Genomic DNA, 13356 nt, shown 5'->3' on the forward strand with positions numbered 1-13356 from the left:
AGGAAGCAGTCATTGTAGCAAATTTTTGAGCATTCTCGGTAACATAGCTCCTGTTAACCTGTAAACTAGTAACTCTCCCATTTTTAAAAGCTTGCCTTCGAGGGTGGGAACAAGGAAGTATGGCTCCCGTTAGGCAAAGCCGTCTTTGCAAAGCCAGTTAAAATGAGTCAATCTAGATATCCTGCAATGTCCTGGCAGATAGGAACATCGTTGAGAAAAGTCCAATGGCTCTATTGAACAAGGACAACCATATCTACTCGCGTGATCGTGCAGTCGGCGAAACACAAAGGCCACAATAATTGCTTAGAAACGTAACTCCATTCATGTTTTGATCAGACAGCAGGCTCAATCAACCAATGACATCATCATTGTCTGAATCACCCTCTCATCACTCTCTGGAAAAACACCCCAAAAAGTCTCTAGCGGTGAAGTTTCCCTTTAAGGGAAGTACACAAACACTGGCTATCCTTGCATAGGAAAGAGAGTTGTGAGGAGGGCAAAGCACTGCCACTATTGGTTGATTTCTTCCACAGGTGGAGCCCTACATCTCGCTCAAATAGGCAGGCTTTCAGCTTGTGATGACTGGACAGGCTTTCAGCTTGTGATGATTTTACTTTACTGTAACCTACATCCCAATACAATAACATTAATGTTGTTATTTGGATCATGGACATTCGTGTAGTGAACTTGTATGAAGGGCATTCTATAATGATAAAGTTCAATGATACACTTACTGGGCAGTTTATTAGGTAGTACCCGTTCATGAAAGTGGATCGCTCCATTTTCCGTGGCTTGCTACAGTGCCTTCAGAAAGTATTCATACCTCTTGATTTATTCCACATTTTGTTGTGTTACAGCCTGAATTCAAAAGGAATTAAATATTTTTTTCTCACCCATCTACACACAATAACCACTAATGACAAAGGCAAAACATGTTTTTAGAGGTTTTTGCAAATTTATAGAAAATTAAATACAGAAATGTCTAATATACATAAGTACTCACTACACTTTTGGTGGCGATTACAGCTGTGGGTCTTTCTTGGTAATTCTCTAAGAGCTTTCCACACCTGGATTGTGCAACATTTGCCCATCATTCTTTATACAATTCTTCAAGCTTTGTCAAATTGGTTGTTGAACATTGCTAGACAAACATTTACAGGTCTTACCATAGATTATCAGTAGATTTAAGTCAAAACTGTAACTCGGCCGCTCAGGAACATTCACTGTCTTCTTGGTAAGCAACTCCAATGTAGAGTTGGCCTTGTGTTTTAGGTTTTTGTCCTGCTGAAAGGTGAATTAATCTCCCAGTGTCTGGTGGAAAGCAGACTGAACCAGGTTTTTCTCTAGGATTTTGCTGTGTACTTAACTCTATTCTGTTTCTTTTTTATCCTGAAAAACTCCCCAGTCCTTAACGATTACAAGCATAACCATAACATGATGCAGCCACCACTATGCTTGGAAATATGAAGAATGGTACTCAGTGATGTGTTGGATTTGCCCCAAATATAACGCTTTGTATTCAGGAAAAAATGTTTTTTCTTTGCCACATACAGTATTTTGCCGTATTACTTAAGTGCCTCATTGCCAACAGATTGCATATTTTGGAATAGGTTTATTCTTTACAGAACAAATGGGTTGAAAAAAAAATTAAAACAGTATTCTAATTTGACATTATTTGTTTGGTATTTTGGTATTTTATTAGGATCCTCATTAGCTGTTGCAAAAGCAGCAGCTACTCTTCCTGGGGTCCACACAAAACATGAAACACAATACATAATACAGAATGACATAATACAGAACATCATTAGACAAGAACAGCTCAAGGACAGAACTACATACATTCTTAAAAAGGCACACGTAGCCTACATATTAATGCATCCACACAAACTAGGTCAAATTGGGGAGAGGTGTTGCTTTGTCTGTTTTTTGAAATCAGGTTTGCTGTTTATTTGAGCAATATGAGACGGAAGGAAGTTCCATGCAGTAAGGGCTCTATGTAATACTGTACATTTTCTTGAATTTGTTCTGGATTTGGGGACTATGAAAAGACCCTGGTGGCATGTCTGGTGGGATAAGTGTGTGTGTCAGAGCTGTGTGTAAGTTGACTGCAAAAAAATTGGGATATTCAACACAATGTTTCTTATAAAAACAAGAAGTGATGCAGTCAGTCTCTCCTCAACTCTTAGCCAAGAGAGACTGGCATGCATATTATTAATGTTAGCCCTCTGATTACAATGAAGGGCAAAACGTGCCGCTCTGTTCTGGGCCAGCTGCAGCATAACTAGGTATTTTCTTGCAGCACTGGACCACACAACTGGACAATAATCAAGATTAGACAAAACTAGAGCCTGCAGAACTTGCTTTTTGGAGTGTGGTGTCAAAAAAGCAGAGCATCTCTTTATTACGGCTACACCTCTCCCCATCTTTCCAACCATTGAATCTATATGTTTTGACAATGAGTTTACAATCTAAGGTAACGCCAAGTAATTTAGTCTCCTCAACTTGTTCAACAGCCACACCATTCATTACCAGTTTCAGCTGAGGTCTAGCACTTAAGGAATGATTTGTACCAAATACAATGCTCTTAGTTTTAGATTTGTTCACGACCAGTTTATTAATGGCCACCCAACTCTTTGTTAAGGGTTTCAGTGACTTCATTATACGTGGTTGCTGATGCATTTTCGTTTGAATCATCAGCATACATGGACACACATGCTTTATTTAATGCCAGTGGCAGGTCATTGGTAAACATAGAAAAGAGTAGAGGACCTAGAGAGCTTCCCTGCAGTACACCACACTTTACATGTTTGACATTAGAGATGCTTCCATTAAAAGAAAACCCTTTGAGTTCTAATAGATAGATAGCTCTGAATTCACGATATGGCAGAGGTTGAAAAGCCATAGCACTTAAGTTTTTTCAACAACAGGTTATGGTCAATAACATCAAAGGCTGCACTGAAATCTAACAGTACAACTCCCACAATGTTCTTATTATCAATTTCCTTCAACCAATCATCAGTCATTTGTGTCAGTGCTGTACATGTTGAGTGCCCATCTCTATAAGCATGTTGAAAGTCTGTTGTTAATTTGTTTACAGAGAAATAGCATTGTATTTGGTCAAACACATTTTTTTCCCAACAGTTTGCTAAGAGCTGGCAGCAAGCTGATAGGTCTGCTGTTAGAACCAGTAAAGGCCGCTTTACCAGTCTTGGGTAGCGGAATTACTTTAGCTTCCATCCAGGCCTGAGGACAAAGACTTTCCTCTATGCTCAGATTAAAAATGACAGATAGGAGTGGCTATAGAGTCAGCCACCATTTTCATCTAAGTTGTCAATGCCAGGAGGTTTGTCATTATTGATCGTTAACAATCATTTTCCCACCTCTCCCACACTAACTTTACAAAATTCAAACTTGCACTGCTTTTCTTTCAGTATTAGTTTTTTGTACATACATATAATTGCTCACTTTTTGTTGTGGGCATTTCCTGCCTAAGTTTGCCCACTTTGCAAAGGAAATAATTATTAAAATAATTGGCAACATCAAATGGTTTTGTGATGAATAAGCCATCTGATTCGATAAAAGACGGAGTTGAATTTGTCTTTCTGCCCATAATTTAATTTAAAGTTCAAGTTTTTTCCCATCATTCTTTATATCATTGATCTTGGCTTCATAACAAATGTTCTTCTTTTTGTTGAGTTTAGTCACAAAATGTCTCAATTTGCAGTAAGTAAGCCAGTTAGATGTACAGGCAGACTTATTAGCCACTCCTTTTGCCCCAACTCTTTCAACCATACAGTTTTTTAATTCCTCATCAATCCATGGAGCCTTAACTGTCAGTTTCTGAACAGGTGCATGTTTATCAATCGGAAGAAGCAATTTCATAAATGCATCAAGTGCAGTGTCTGGATGCTCCTCAATCACATCAGACCAACAAATATTTTTAACATCATCCACATAAGAGTCACAGCAAAATCGTTTGTATGATCTCTTATACACTATTTTAGGCCCAGCTGTTCGAAATGTGGCTTTCCTGGATATAGCCACTATATTGTGATCACTGCATTCAATGGGTACGGCTATAGCTTTAGAACAAAGTTCTACAGCATTAGGAAAAATGTGATGGATACATGTGGATGATCTTGTTTGTGTAGTGTTTGTAAACACCCTGGTAGGTTGATTAATAACCTGAACCAGATTACAGGCACTGGCGACAGTAAGAAGCTTCCTCTTGAGCGGACAGCTTGATGAACACCAGTCAATTTTCAGGCCCCCAAGAAAGTAGACCTCTCTGTTTACATCACATACACTATCAAGCATTTCACACATATTATTTAGATAGACTGCTAGCACTTGGCGGCCTATAGCAACACCCCAAAAGAAAAGGCTTTAGATGTGCCAAGTGAACCTGCAACCACAACACTTCAATAACACTTGACAAAATATCTTCTCTAAGCATTACAGGGATATGGCTCTGAATATATACAGCAACTATAAGCATTTCTGTCTCTTCTATAAATGTTATATCCTTGTATTGCTACTGATGTATCATCAGCAGCAATTGTGTGTAGGCCAGTGACCAAAAAAATCTAAATGTAATACATTTCAAATTCAGCCTGTAATACAACAACATTTGGAAAAAGTAAAGGGGTGTGAATACTTTCTGAAGGCACTGTATAAAAAGCAGGCATACAGGCATCCAGTTACTGTTCGATTGAACGTTAGAATGGGCAAAACGAGTGACCTAAGCGACTTTGAGTGCAGTGTAATCATGTGGCAGGTGCACCGGATCCAGTATCTCAAACGGTCGTGCTCATGGGTATTTCACACACGACAGTGTTTAGGGTTTACAGAGAATGGTGCGACAAACAACATCCAGTCAGCGGCAGTCCTGTGGGAAAAAACTGGTCATTGAAGAGAGAGGTCAAAAGGATAATGGTAAGAATCGTGCAAGCTAATAGGCGGGCCACAAACAGACATAACGGTGCAGTACAACAGTGGTGTGAAGAACGGCATCTCGGAACGCAGAACTCATCGATCCTTGTCACAGATGGGCTATGGCAGCTGATGACCACACCGGGTTCCACTCCTATCAGCTAAAAACCAGAAGCGGCTCCAATGGGCACGCAATGGCGTACAACGGAAAATTGAGGAGTGAAAAAACATTGGCTGGAACACGACAGCAAGTTCCGTTTATTCGAGTGGCCTGCGCAGACCCCAAACCTCAACCCAATGGAGCATCTTTGGGATGAGATGGAACGGGCTGTTCACAGCATGAATGTGCTGCTGTCTAATCTGCAGCAACTGCGTAATGCCATCGCGTCAGCTTGGACCAACATCCCTGTGGAATGTTTCCGACACCTTGTAGAATGCCCTGAAGAATTCAGACTGTTAAAGAGGGAAAGGGGGGTCCAACCCGGTACTAGATATGTGTACCTAATAAATTGTCCGGTGAGTGTGCGTTGCATCCATGTTGAGAAAAACAACTCTGCAGATCCTCAAAATATTTTTAATATTTAAAAATACTGAAAATGTTCACACATTTGGTTCACTAAATTATTTTATTTCTGTCTTTGATGGGATGAACTCAACATTGTAAAGGTTGACTATTATTGACATATATAGTGGCATTTAAGTGCAATTTAAAAGTTGCATTTAGCAAACTAATCATGTCAAACTTCTGTTGTGGGTTACATGATAACAGAGCATTCAAATGACTTTTTCAAACAATAAATAAATGGCATAATAGGCCTCAGAATGACATTTAAAACTGTGAAGATATGAATATTACAGGTCAAATCAAGCACCTTAGAAGTTGAGAAGCTACTAATTCCTTTGGGGCAGGCCTCAGGGTGGATACTTGCTGCTGCGGTGCTTTGTCGCTGCTCTGGCAGTCAGTAGCGAGTGCCAAAGCCATGGATTTCCAGTTTGGGGATGTCCCTCTCGTTAGAGAACTCGGCGTGGTCAATGCGTGAGCTGGGACTCCCCACCTTACTCAGCCACACCTTCCTACGGAAAGAGAGAGAAAAGGCCCACAATTCCGAGTCAAAACAACACCTCACAAACTGTCACTGGTATTCAAAACCAGGACTATAAAAGACACGCAACATGATTTTCAGTTTCAGGCAATAATCTCTTCTGATAATGTAGTATGTAGTTCAGGTGTTTTAATGAGGCTTTTGGGACTACTCCATTGATTCCATTGTACTGGACTAAACAAAATAAAGGGCAGACAATGTATTAAACAATCTATTTGACCCAGGTCTGGTGTCAATGCATTGACAGACATAACAATAAATATTGCCAGCTACAGCCAAGATTTGGCTGTAATAGGCCATATGTTTTGAGTCCCCAGCATAACGCAAACACAATGGGAGCAATTCATGTTGGTGATAATCATCTCCTGGGTACAAGCGATGAGCTACCACCAGAGGACCTATGTTCCCTTTCCTCGCAGTCTGTACGCTACATCCCTCATGCTGTATTCAAGTGAATCAAGAGGTCACTAAATGCATTATGGTCCTCTGAAGGCCCATCACTCCATTCTTATTGAATGAGTGCGAGCAGGAAGGCGCACCGGTTGGCAGTCGGAAGCTTTTTTTCAAGGTGCGTCTGTGTTGAGACTGCCGGGAAACATCTTGCGTTGGAGGCTAGGATGGCGGAAATTGACTAACAACCAAAGAGAGATGTATGTGTCGTTGCCATGGAAGAGATGTCTCATTCTCTCTTACAAGGGTGCATTGATATTCCCTTTCAATGAAATACAAGTAATTCTACTGGTGGTTCACAAGGCTATGTATTATCAAGTTGAGCACAGAGAGTGTCTGAGCTTTGGGAATACAGGATTTTTTTTAAAGCCTAGAAAATACAGACTACCCAGTAATAAAATGCTATCTAGTTAACTCTGAGAATGTTATAATGCTGTCAAATATGTTGATTATTGTGCATTGTCCCTGACATAAACTATATAAATAACTCAAATGTTATCAATACTGACATTGTAAATATAGGATACACACCAAGGTGTATAAAATAGAAAAAAAACACTGAAAATTACAAATCTACTAAATAAAAAAATAAACGCAACATGTAACGTGTTGGTCCCATGTTTCATGAGCTGCAATGAAAGGTCCCAGAATTGTTGCATACGCAAATCTGGCTTCTTCACCTGCGGGATCATCTGAGACCAGCCACCCGCAGCTGATGAAACTGAGGATTACTTATATCTGTAATAAAGCCCTTTTTGGGGGGGAAAAAAATAGCCATCCCTCCCATGGCTGCGCCCCTGCCCAGTCATGTGAACTCCATAGATTAGGGCCTAATCAATTTATTTCAATTGACTGATATCCTTATATGAACTGTGTAACTCAGTAAAATCTTTGAAATTGTTGCATGTTGCATTTATATTTGTTGTTCAATATACATTGACAAACTACTATAGCACATTTCTGAATCACAGACCACACACACACAGAGCATTTTAAATAGGTACCACATTCAGACACAGGCTATTACAGTATTATACACAATGTATTAAGTGCATAGATCTGCCCAGTTTTTCAGGAAACTAAACCCTAACAAAAGAAAACAGGGAAATTTGAAAATAATTGCACTTGCTAGCTGCCGAGGGAGGGAGGTATTTAGTCAAATGAATCCTTTATGAACACCCACCCTTGCTTGTTTACATTTCCCTATCTCACATCTCTGAGTGGTTGGCAGAGGAAGACCTTTATTGGATGTCTATAACCTTTCTTTCCCCTTTGCGTTTTCTATAGAGGTGTGAGTAAGAGCTTTGAAAACATGCTCCTTCTCTCTCACTCTACCACATCCGCTGGTCAATAACACCCCCCCCCCCTCCCCCACCCCATGTACACAGTGGAGCCCATCTGTGTTCTCAAGCGCAGGCTGCTACTCATTGTTTTCAAGGGAAGAACTGGGAGGTTCCAACCCTCTCACTGGTTTGGGGAAGTTAGATAGCATTGAAAGTGGGGGGGGGGGGGGGGGGGTTCCCACATTGCTGTTCCTGTAAAGTGCCTTCATCGTAAAGTGGTACCATTACTTTGTGTACTGCTTGACAAGAGCTCTTTGAGACATAGCTAGATCTAACATTCCAACAACATCTTGGATTAGTTCAAATTAAGCTAGCCTTATCTCCACACTACTGAAAAGGATCAATTCAGATACAAGGCCCCAAAAAATACAGATAAAGTGATGAAGTGGTAGATATCAGGACTAAGACATGGAACAAAAGGAGTTAAGTCAGCAGACTAGCAATTCCAACCCTGCCAAAGAGAGGTGGAAAGTAAGACAGGGGAAATATTTATTGTTCATGAAAGAGAGAAAAAAAGAGGGGGGAATGCAGGCAGACTCCAGCAGATTCCAACCCCGCCTGCTCTGTCTGTTTCAATATTTAATGACCAAACACATTTCTGTTCTCACATCTCGTGTTCGCAGGCCGGAGTGAAAAGGAACACTTTTATTTGTGCAGCAAAAGCTCAACCCTCAAAAGGCAATGTCAGGCACAGTTGAATGACTACAAACACTGCAGTGTGTACATAAAAAAATACACATACTTCAAGAGGAACCCTCCCCCCAAATTTCAGAGCTAGATAAATACTATATAGCCAATGGGTGGAGGAGCTGCCCAGAGAGATTCATGTTAAGGTAGTTTAGGGTAGTTTTTATAATGTACCATTTTTCATCACATAGCACATTTACCATTATGTAAGTCACAATACAATAGAAATTAGAAACAAGCCAAAGGATTTGGAGGATCCATTGCAATCAATCTCTCTCTCTCACACACACACACACGCACACACACGCACACACACACACACACACACACACAGTGAAAGGAAATACTCCCCTGCTGGCCGGACCCTCCTCCAGCTCTCCAGTACATCTTGTTCCCATTTCCCAGTTCGTAGAGAACCTGGTGATGTAATCCACAGCTCGACCCAGGCTGACTTACTTTCCCATGTACCTCGGTTTTAGGAACTACAGGCTGAGCCACACCCACCAAACAGGTCAGGGAAGTAGTAAGATGAAGTTGCCCCTCAACACTGATCTGAAGTCAGTTTAGCGTCCTTAAGTTTTGTGCAAGCATGGGCAAAAGGGAGTTCCCTGAGATAAACAAATGAGAAGCCGGCACACGGAATATTGCTGCTCCCCAGTGCTTTATTTCTGCACCCAAATACTAATTCCTTTTTCTCAGTAATATCCATTAGTCCAGCACCGGTATTCGCAAGTTTAGGATGTGCATATCACCCTCCTTTTCTTCAAGAGGGAGTTTCTACCATACACCAGTCTATTCCTTTTAAATCCATGAGGGGGAGTTTGTGAGCGCACCTTTTGGGGATACACAATCAGACCACAGCCTGTGACTAGGCATGGGAAGCTCTATTCTAGAGTATTCCATGGGGCAGGGATCATCAACTAGATTCAGATGTGTGCCAATTCCTTCTTGAGCAGATGGTCAGGGGACCCGAACATACTAAAAAAATATTTTTTAGACTGCAAATTGCCCGCAAGAAGCACAAACAGATATAACATTTGACTAAAACATAATCCTTTCAAACATTGCTTACATTTGTATATGATCACATATATCTCTCTATTAAATCCCCCCCAAAAACCCACCAGTTGGGGAACCCTGGCATTTGGTAAGTCTGGGCATATGATGACACCTACTGGCAAAGTACTACTTTGCATTCTCAATATACAAAGGTATTATCTCTAGTAAAGACAGTAAGTAAGTAAACATGTATGTCCTCTGTTAAGCTCTCACAAGTGTGATGATATTAAAGTAGCTGCATGGTGTCAGTGATACTCTTGCCTGGTTTCAACCAATGTAACTGCTCTGAGGTATGCCTACATTTTATTACGTTTTTTTGCACTGATTCTTGCATAGGCTCGATGTACACTCACTGGACTCTCACCACACACTCACACATACTACACTGACTAACACACACACATTGACGCCACACACACTCAAAAATTCACACTCTTCACATACACTGCTGCTACTCTCTGTTTAGCTATAGTCACTTTACCTCTACCTACATATTACCTCAATTACCTTGACTAACCCCGTACCCTTGCACATTGACTCAGTACCCGTACCCCTTTTATATAGGCTCATAATTGTTATTTTATTGTGTTACTGTTTTTCCTTTAGTTTATTTAGCACATGTTTCTTACTTTATTACAACTTTGCATTGTTGGCTAAGGGCTTGTAAGTAAGCATTTCACAGCAACCTGCATGTGCAAAAAACTATTTTATTTGATACATGTAGTATAGCTATCATTAAACACTTTACTTACATGTATGAAGCGGTATTAGTTGTTAAAAGCATGTATGAGCCTTTATGATTAGAATAAGGCTTATAATATGTTCTCTCTCTGTGTGGCAACCAACTCAAAAACTGTCTTTAAATGGTAATGCAAAATAAAAAATATTGAGTGTTGTGATGCTGATGGCTAAATTCCATTGAACCAGCATTGCAGTATCATATAAAAATTCCCCAACAGATTGGGGTGCTGTAAAAAAATAAAAAATAATAATAACAGGTAGACCCACCCCTCAGGTAGCTGATTTGTTTATAGAATAAGATGTGTTCAGCAGAGGAGGCTGGTTTGACGCCGTTCCATTGATTCCTTTACAAACATTTCAATGAGCCCTTCCTCCTACAGCTCCTCCCACCAGCCTCTTCTGGTGTGCAGTAGTTTGTAAACCAAGGCATTGCTTAATGCAGTAAAATGGAATGATTCATTGAATCGTGTCCTGTCTAATGAATTGTATTGTCTATCTCAGAGTGGACTTACATTTCCTTGACCTTGTCATGGGGCCCCTGTAACTGGCCAACCACGGTTCCTTCTCTTGTGTTCTTCACCCAGCCATTAACACCCAGCTTCTTCCCCTGGTCTTCTGTGTACTGGAAAACAAAGGACCAAAAGAAAGGAAGGAAAAATGGCACAGGGGGTGTCATGTCAGTGCAGTAACTGGGGTTATCTTCTTATAAAGATAACACTGTACAATGTATTTTAGAAACGGAACCAAAGATTCTCTACACTGTGTGTGGGCTACATGAAAATGCTAACACACTTCACTTTATCAATACGTATGGAACACATAATTTAAAAAGAAGAGTACAGTTAGATGAAAGAGGGGAAAATACTAACACATTGCAAATCAAAATGGAATGTGATAGGTTTTAAAATATATATTTTGTTCTACTTTTATTTTATTGTTTAAAAAAAACATTTTCCTCAACATGTAAAAGGCTAAGTGAAGTTGCTCACCATTCTGAAGCAAACACCTGTAAGAACAAAAGAAACATGAAAAGAAATAGGGGTAATTCATATCCAAATATTCCCGATTAGCTATATCTTGCTTTATTGACTTGATGACCTGATCCTTTCAAGAGACTAGTAACTGTAGAGAATCCAAAGGGCCATACACTGTCCTCTTTGGATCTCATTCAAACCATTGACCACAGCACGGCCAATGTGTACAACAGTCCTGACGCGTGTAATACGGTTTTGGAAACATCAGAAATTCTACTTTCATATCACCTATTTTGTGCTCAAGTACTCAAATATTACCTGAACTATGACACTTCCTGAGCTAATGGAATCAAAGGCAAGCCAAAATTATAACATTGTCTCGAAGCTATTACACTTCTTCCCCTGGTCTTTTTTTGTGTATCTTTTATATTTGTGAAGTTATTTTGGGATGATAATTAAATTCGCAATCAAGGATAAATTGTTTTTAATTAAGAGCATTTCATGCCTAGATCAATTCCCCTCACCAATATTCAATGGGCTAACTTGCACCGTGCCATAGGAGGAAACAATTGCATTTGAAAATATGGATAGCAGCATGCTATGTTTCGGTTGCACAGTGAAAATTGTTACCAAACTTGCCTACTCAGTGAATCTACTTCAGGCAGTGTGCATTGTGTGAGTTGACCATTTTACATACAGGCACAGGCTCACCCCAAGGCAGACAACTGAACATAGGCCTAGTCAGCCTACCTACCCTGGACGTTCCCGAATATCTCGAAATCTACAGAGGCAAGCTTTTCACCTCCAACATCAACGTTGGTAGACATGGCAAGTAAAATAACCACTAAGGATAAAACTAAACTATATAGGCTTTCCACACTACCCGTGCAATAAACCCAGGCCCTCTCCCGGCTAACGGATGTAGCTACTTTAGTTGCTTTCCTCAAAGATAAGTCTGAGCTATTCCCTGCTCACTGCCACCATTTTTCTTCTGCTTATGCGTCTTCTCCTAATTTAAGCGACTTTAGTGGTGAATTACTACCACCTACTGGACCAGACAGAGAAGGTCTAAAACCTGCCTAATCTCGGAAACCTTGATCTTAAATCATGCGTAACTGCGTCAGATCCTCCATACTGTCTGTCCACGAGAGGTTAAACCCTGTGATAATATTTGTTTTTGTTTTTGTGGGGGGCCTATATTTGTCCTGTTACTGGTAATGTATTATTTTGCATATCCCAACTCCCCCTGAGACACCCACAATTATAAAGGACCTCTGGGGCAATTAGGGCTAAAGGCCATGCTCAAAGGTACAGCAAAATAAATATCTATATATATTTTTTTCCTTTGTCTGCTCCAGTATTCAAACAGCAACCTTTACAGTTACTGGCTCAACACTTTGACCTCAAGGCTACCTGCCATCCCTTATTCTGATGTTTAGCTGATGTTTAGCTGACACTGATTTTGTGCTCAAGTACTCAAATTTTAATGTTAGCTGTCCCCCATGGCGGAAGCACCCCAGCTGCTGGTAGAAAAAGGTTGAGAAACATTGATTTAGCATACATATTGGACGGTACAAAACTATCTGTAGATGAAGTCTCAATAAAAGGATGGAAAATATTTGATTTAGATCTTCATTCTTTATGCATTAGGGTTCTGGTTGGCTCAGTTGGTAGAGCATACAACTTGCAATACCAGGGCTGTCGGTTCAGTTGCCATGGGGGCTCAGTATGAAAATGAATGCACTTACTACTATAAATTGCTCTGGATAGAGTATTTACTATACTGTTTTGAAGGTACAGTTGGTTCTGTAGATCAGTGAAACAAAATCCTAATTTAATGAATTTACGTTTTAATGTATAAGGTCACTAAATGTGAGTAATTTCAAACAGTACATTGGAATGGATATTGTACAGTAATGTACATCATTCTCAACTCATAGGTAACAGCTTTGAACATGTTCCAACATTTGTTGAAAAAATAAACAGGCTACAGTATATTTTCACGTATCAGTATTACCAGTACTGCAAATAACAAATATAATTTTTCAAGTTTACAGTATATTTTGC

At 40.0% G+C, this 13356-nt stretch overlaps 1 protein-coding gene across 1 annotated transcript; it reads right to left on the reverse strand.

Moving 5' to 3' along the window:
- Positions 1-5492: 5492 nt before the first annotated feature.
- LOC139369665 (acylphosphatase-2-like) lies at positions 5493-12278 on the reverse strand. Its single transcript, XM_071108929.1, has 4 exons — positions 12044-12278; positions 11305-11321; positions 10828-10937; positions 5493-6006 (listed from the first exon to the last, which is right to left on the reverse strand). Exons 1-4 carry the CDS (start codon positions 12114-12116, stop codon positions 5892-5894), a joined length of 315 nt encoding a protein of 104 aa, XP_070965030.1. The 5' UTR covers positions 12117-12278; the 3' UTR covers positions 5493-5891.
- Between the last annotated feature and the right edge of the window lie 1078 nt (positions 12279-13356).

Source organism: Oncorhynchus clarkii, chromosome 17 (genome assembly GCF_045791955.1).
Source record: "Oncorhynchus clarkii lewisi isolate Uvic-CL-2024 chromosome 17, UVic_Ocla_1.0, whole genome shotgun sequence".
NCBI classification, from domain to species: Eukaryota; Metazoa; Chordata; class Actinopteri; order Salmoniformes; family Salmonidae; genus Oncorhynchus; species Oncorhynchus clarkii.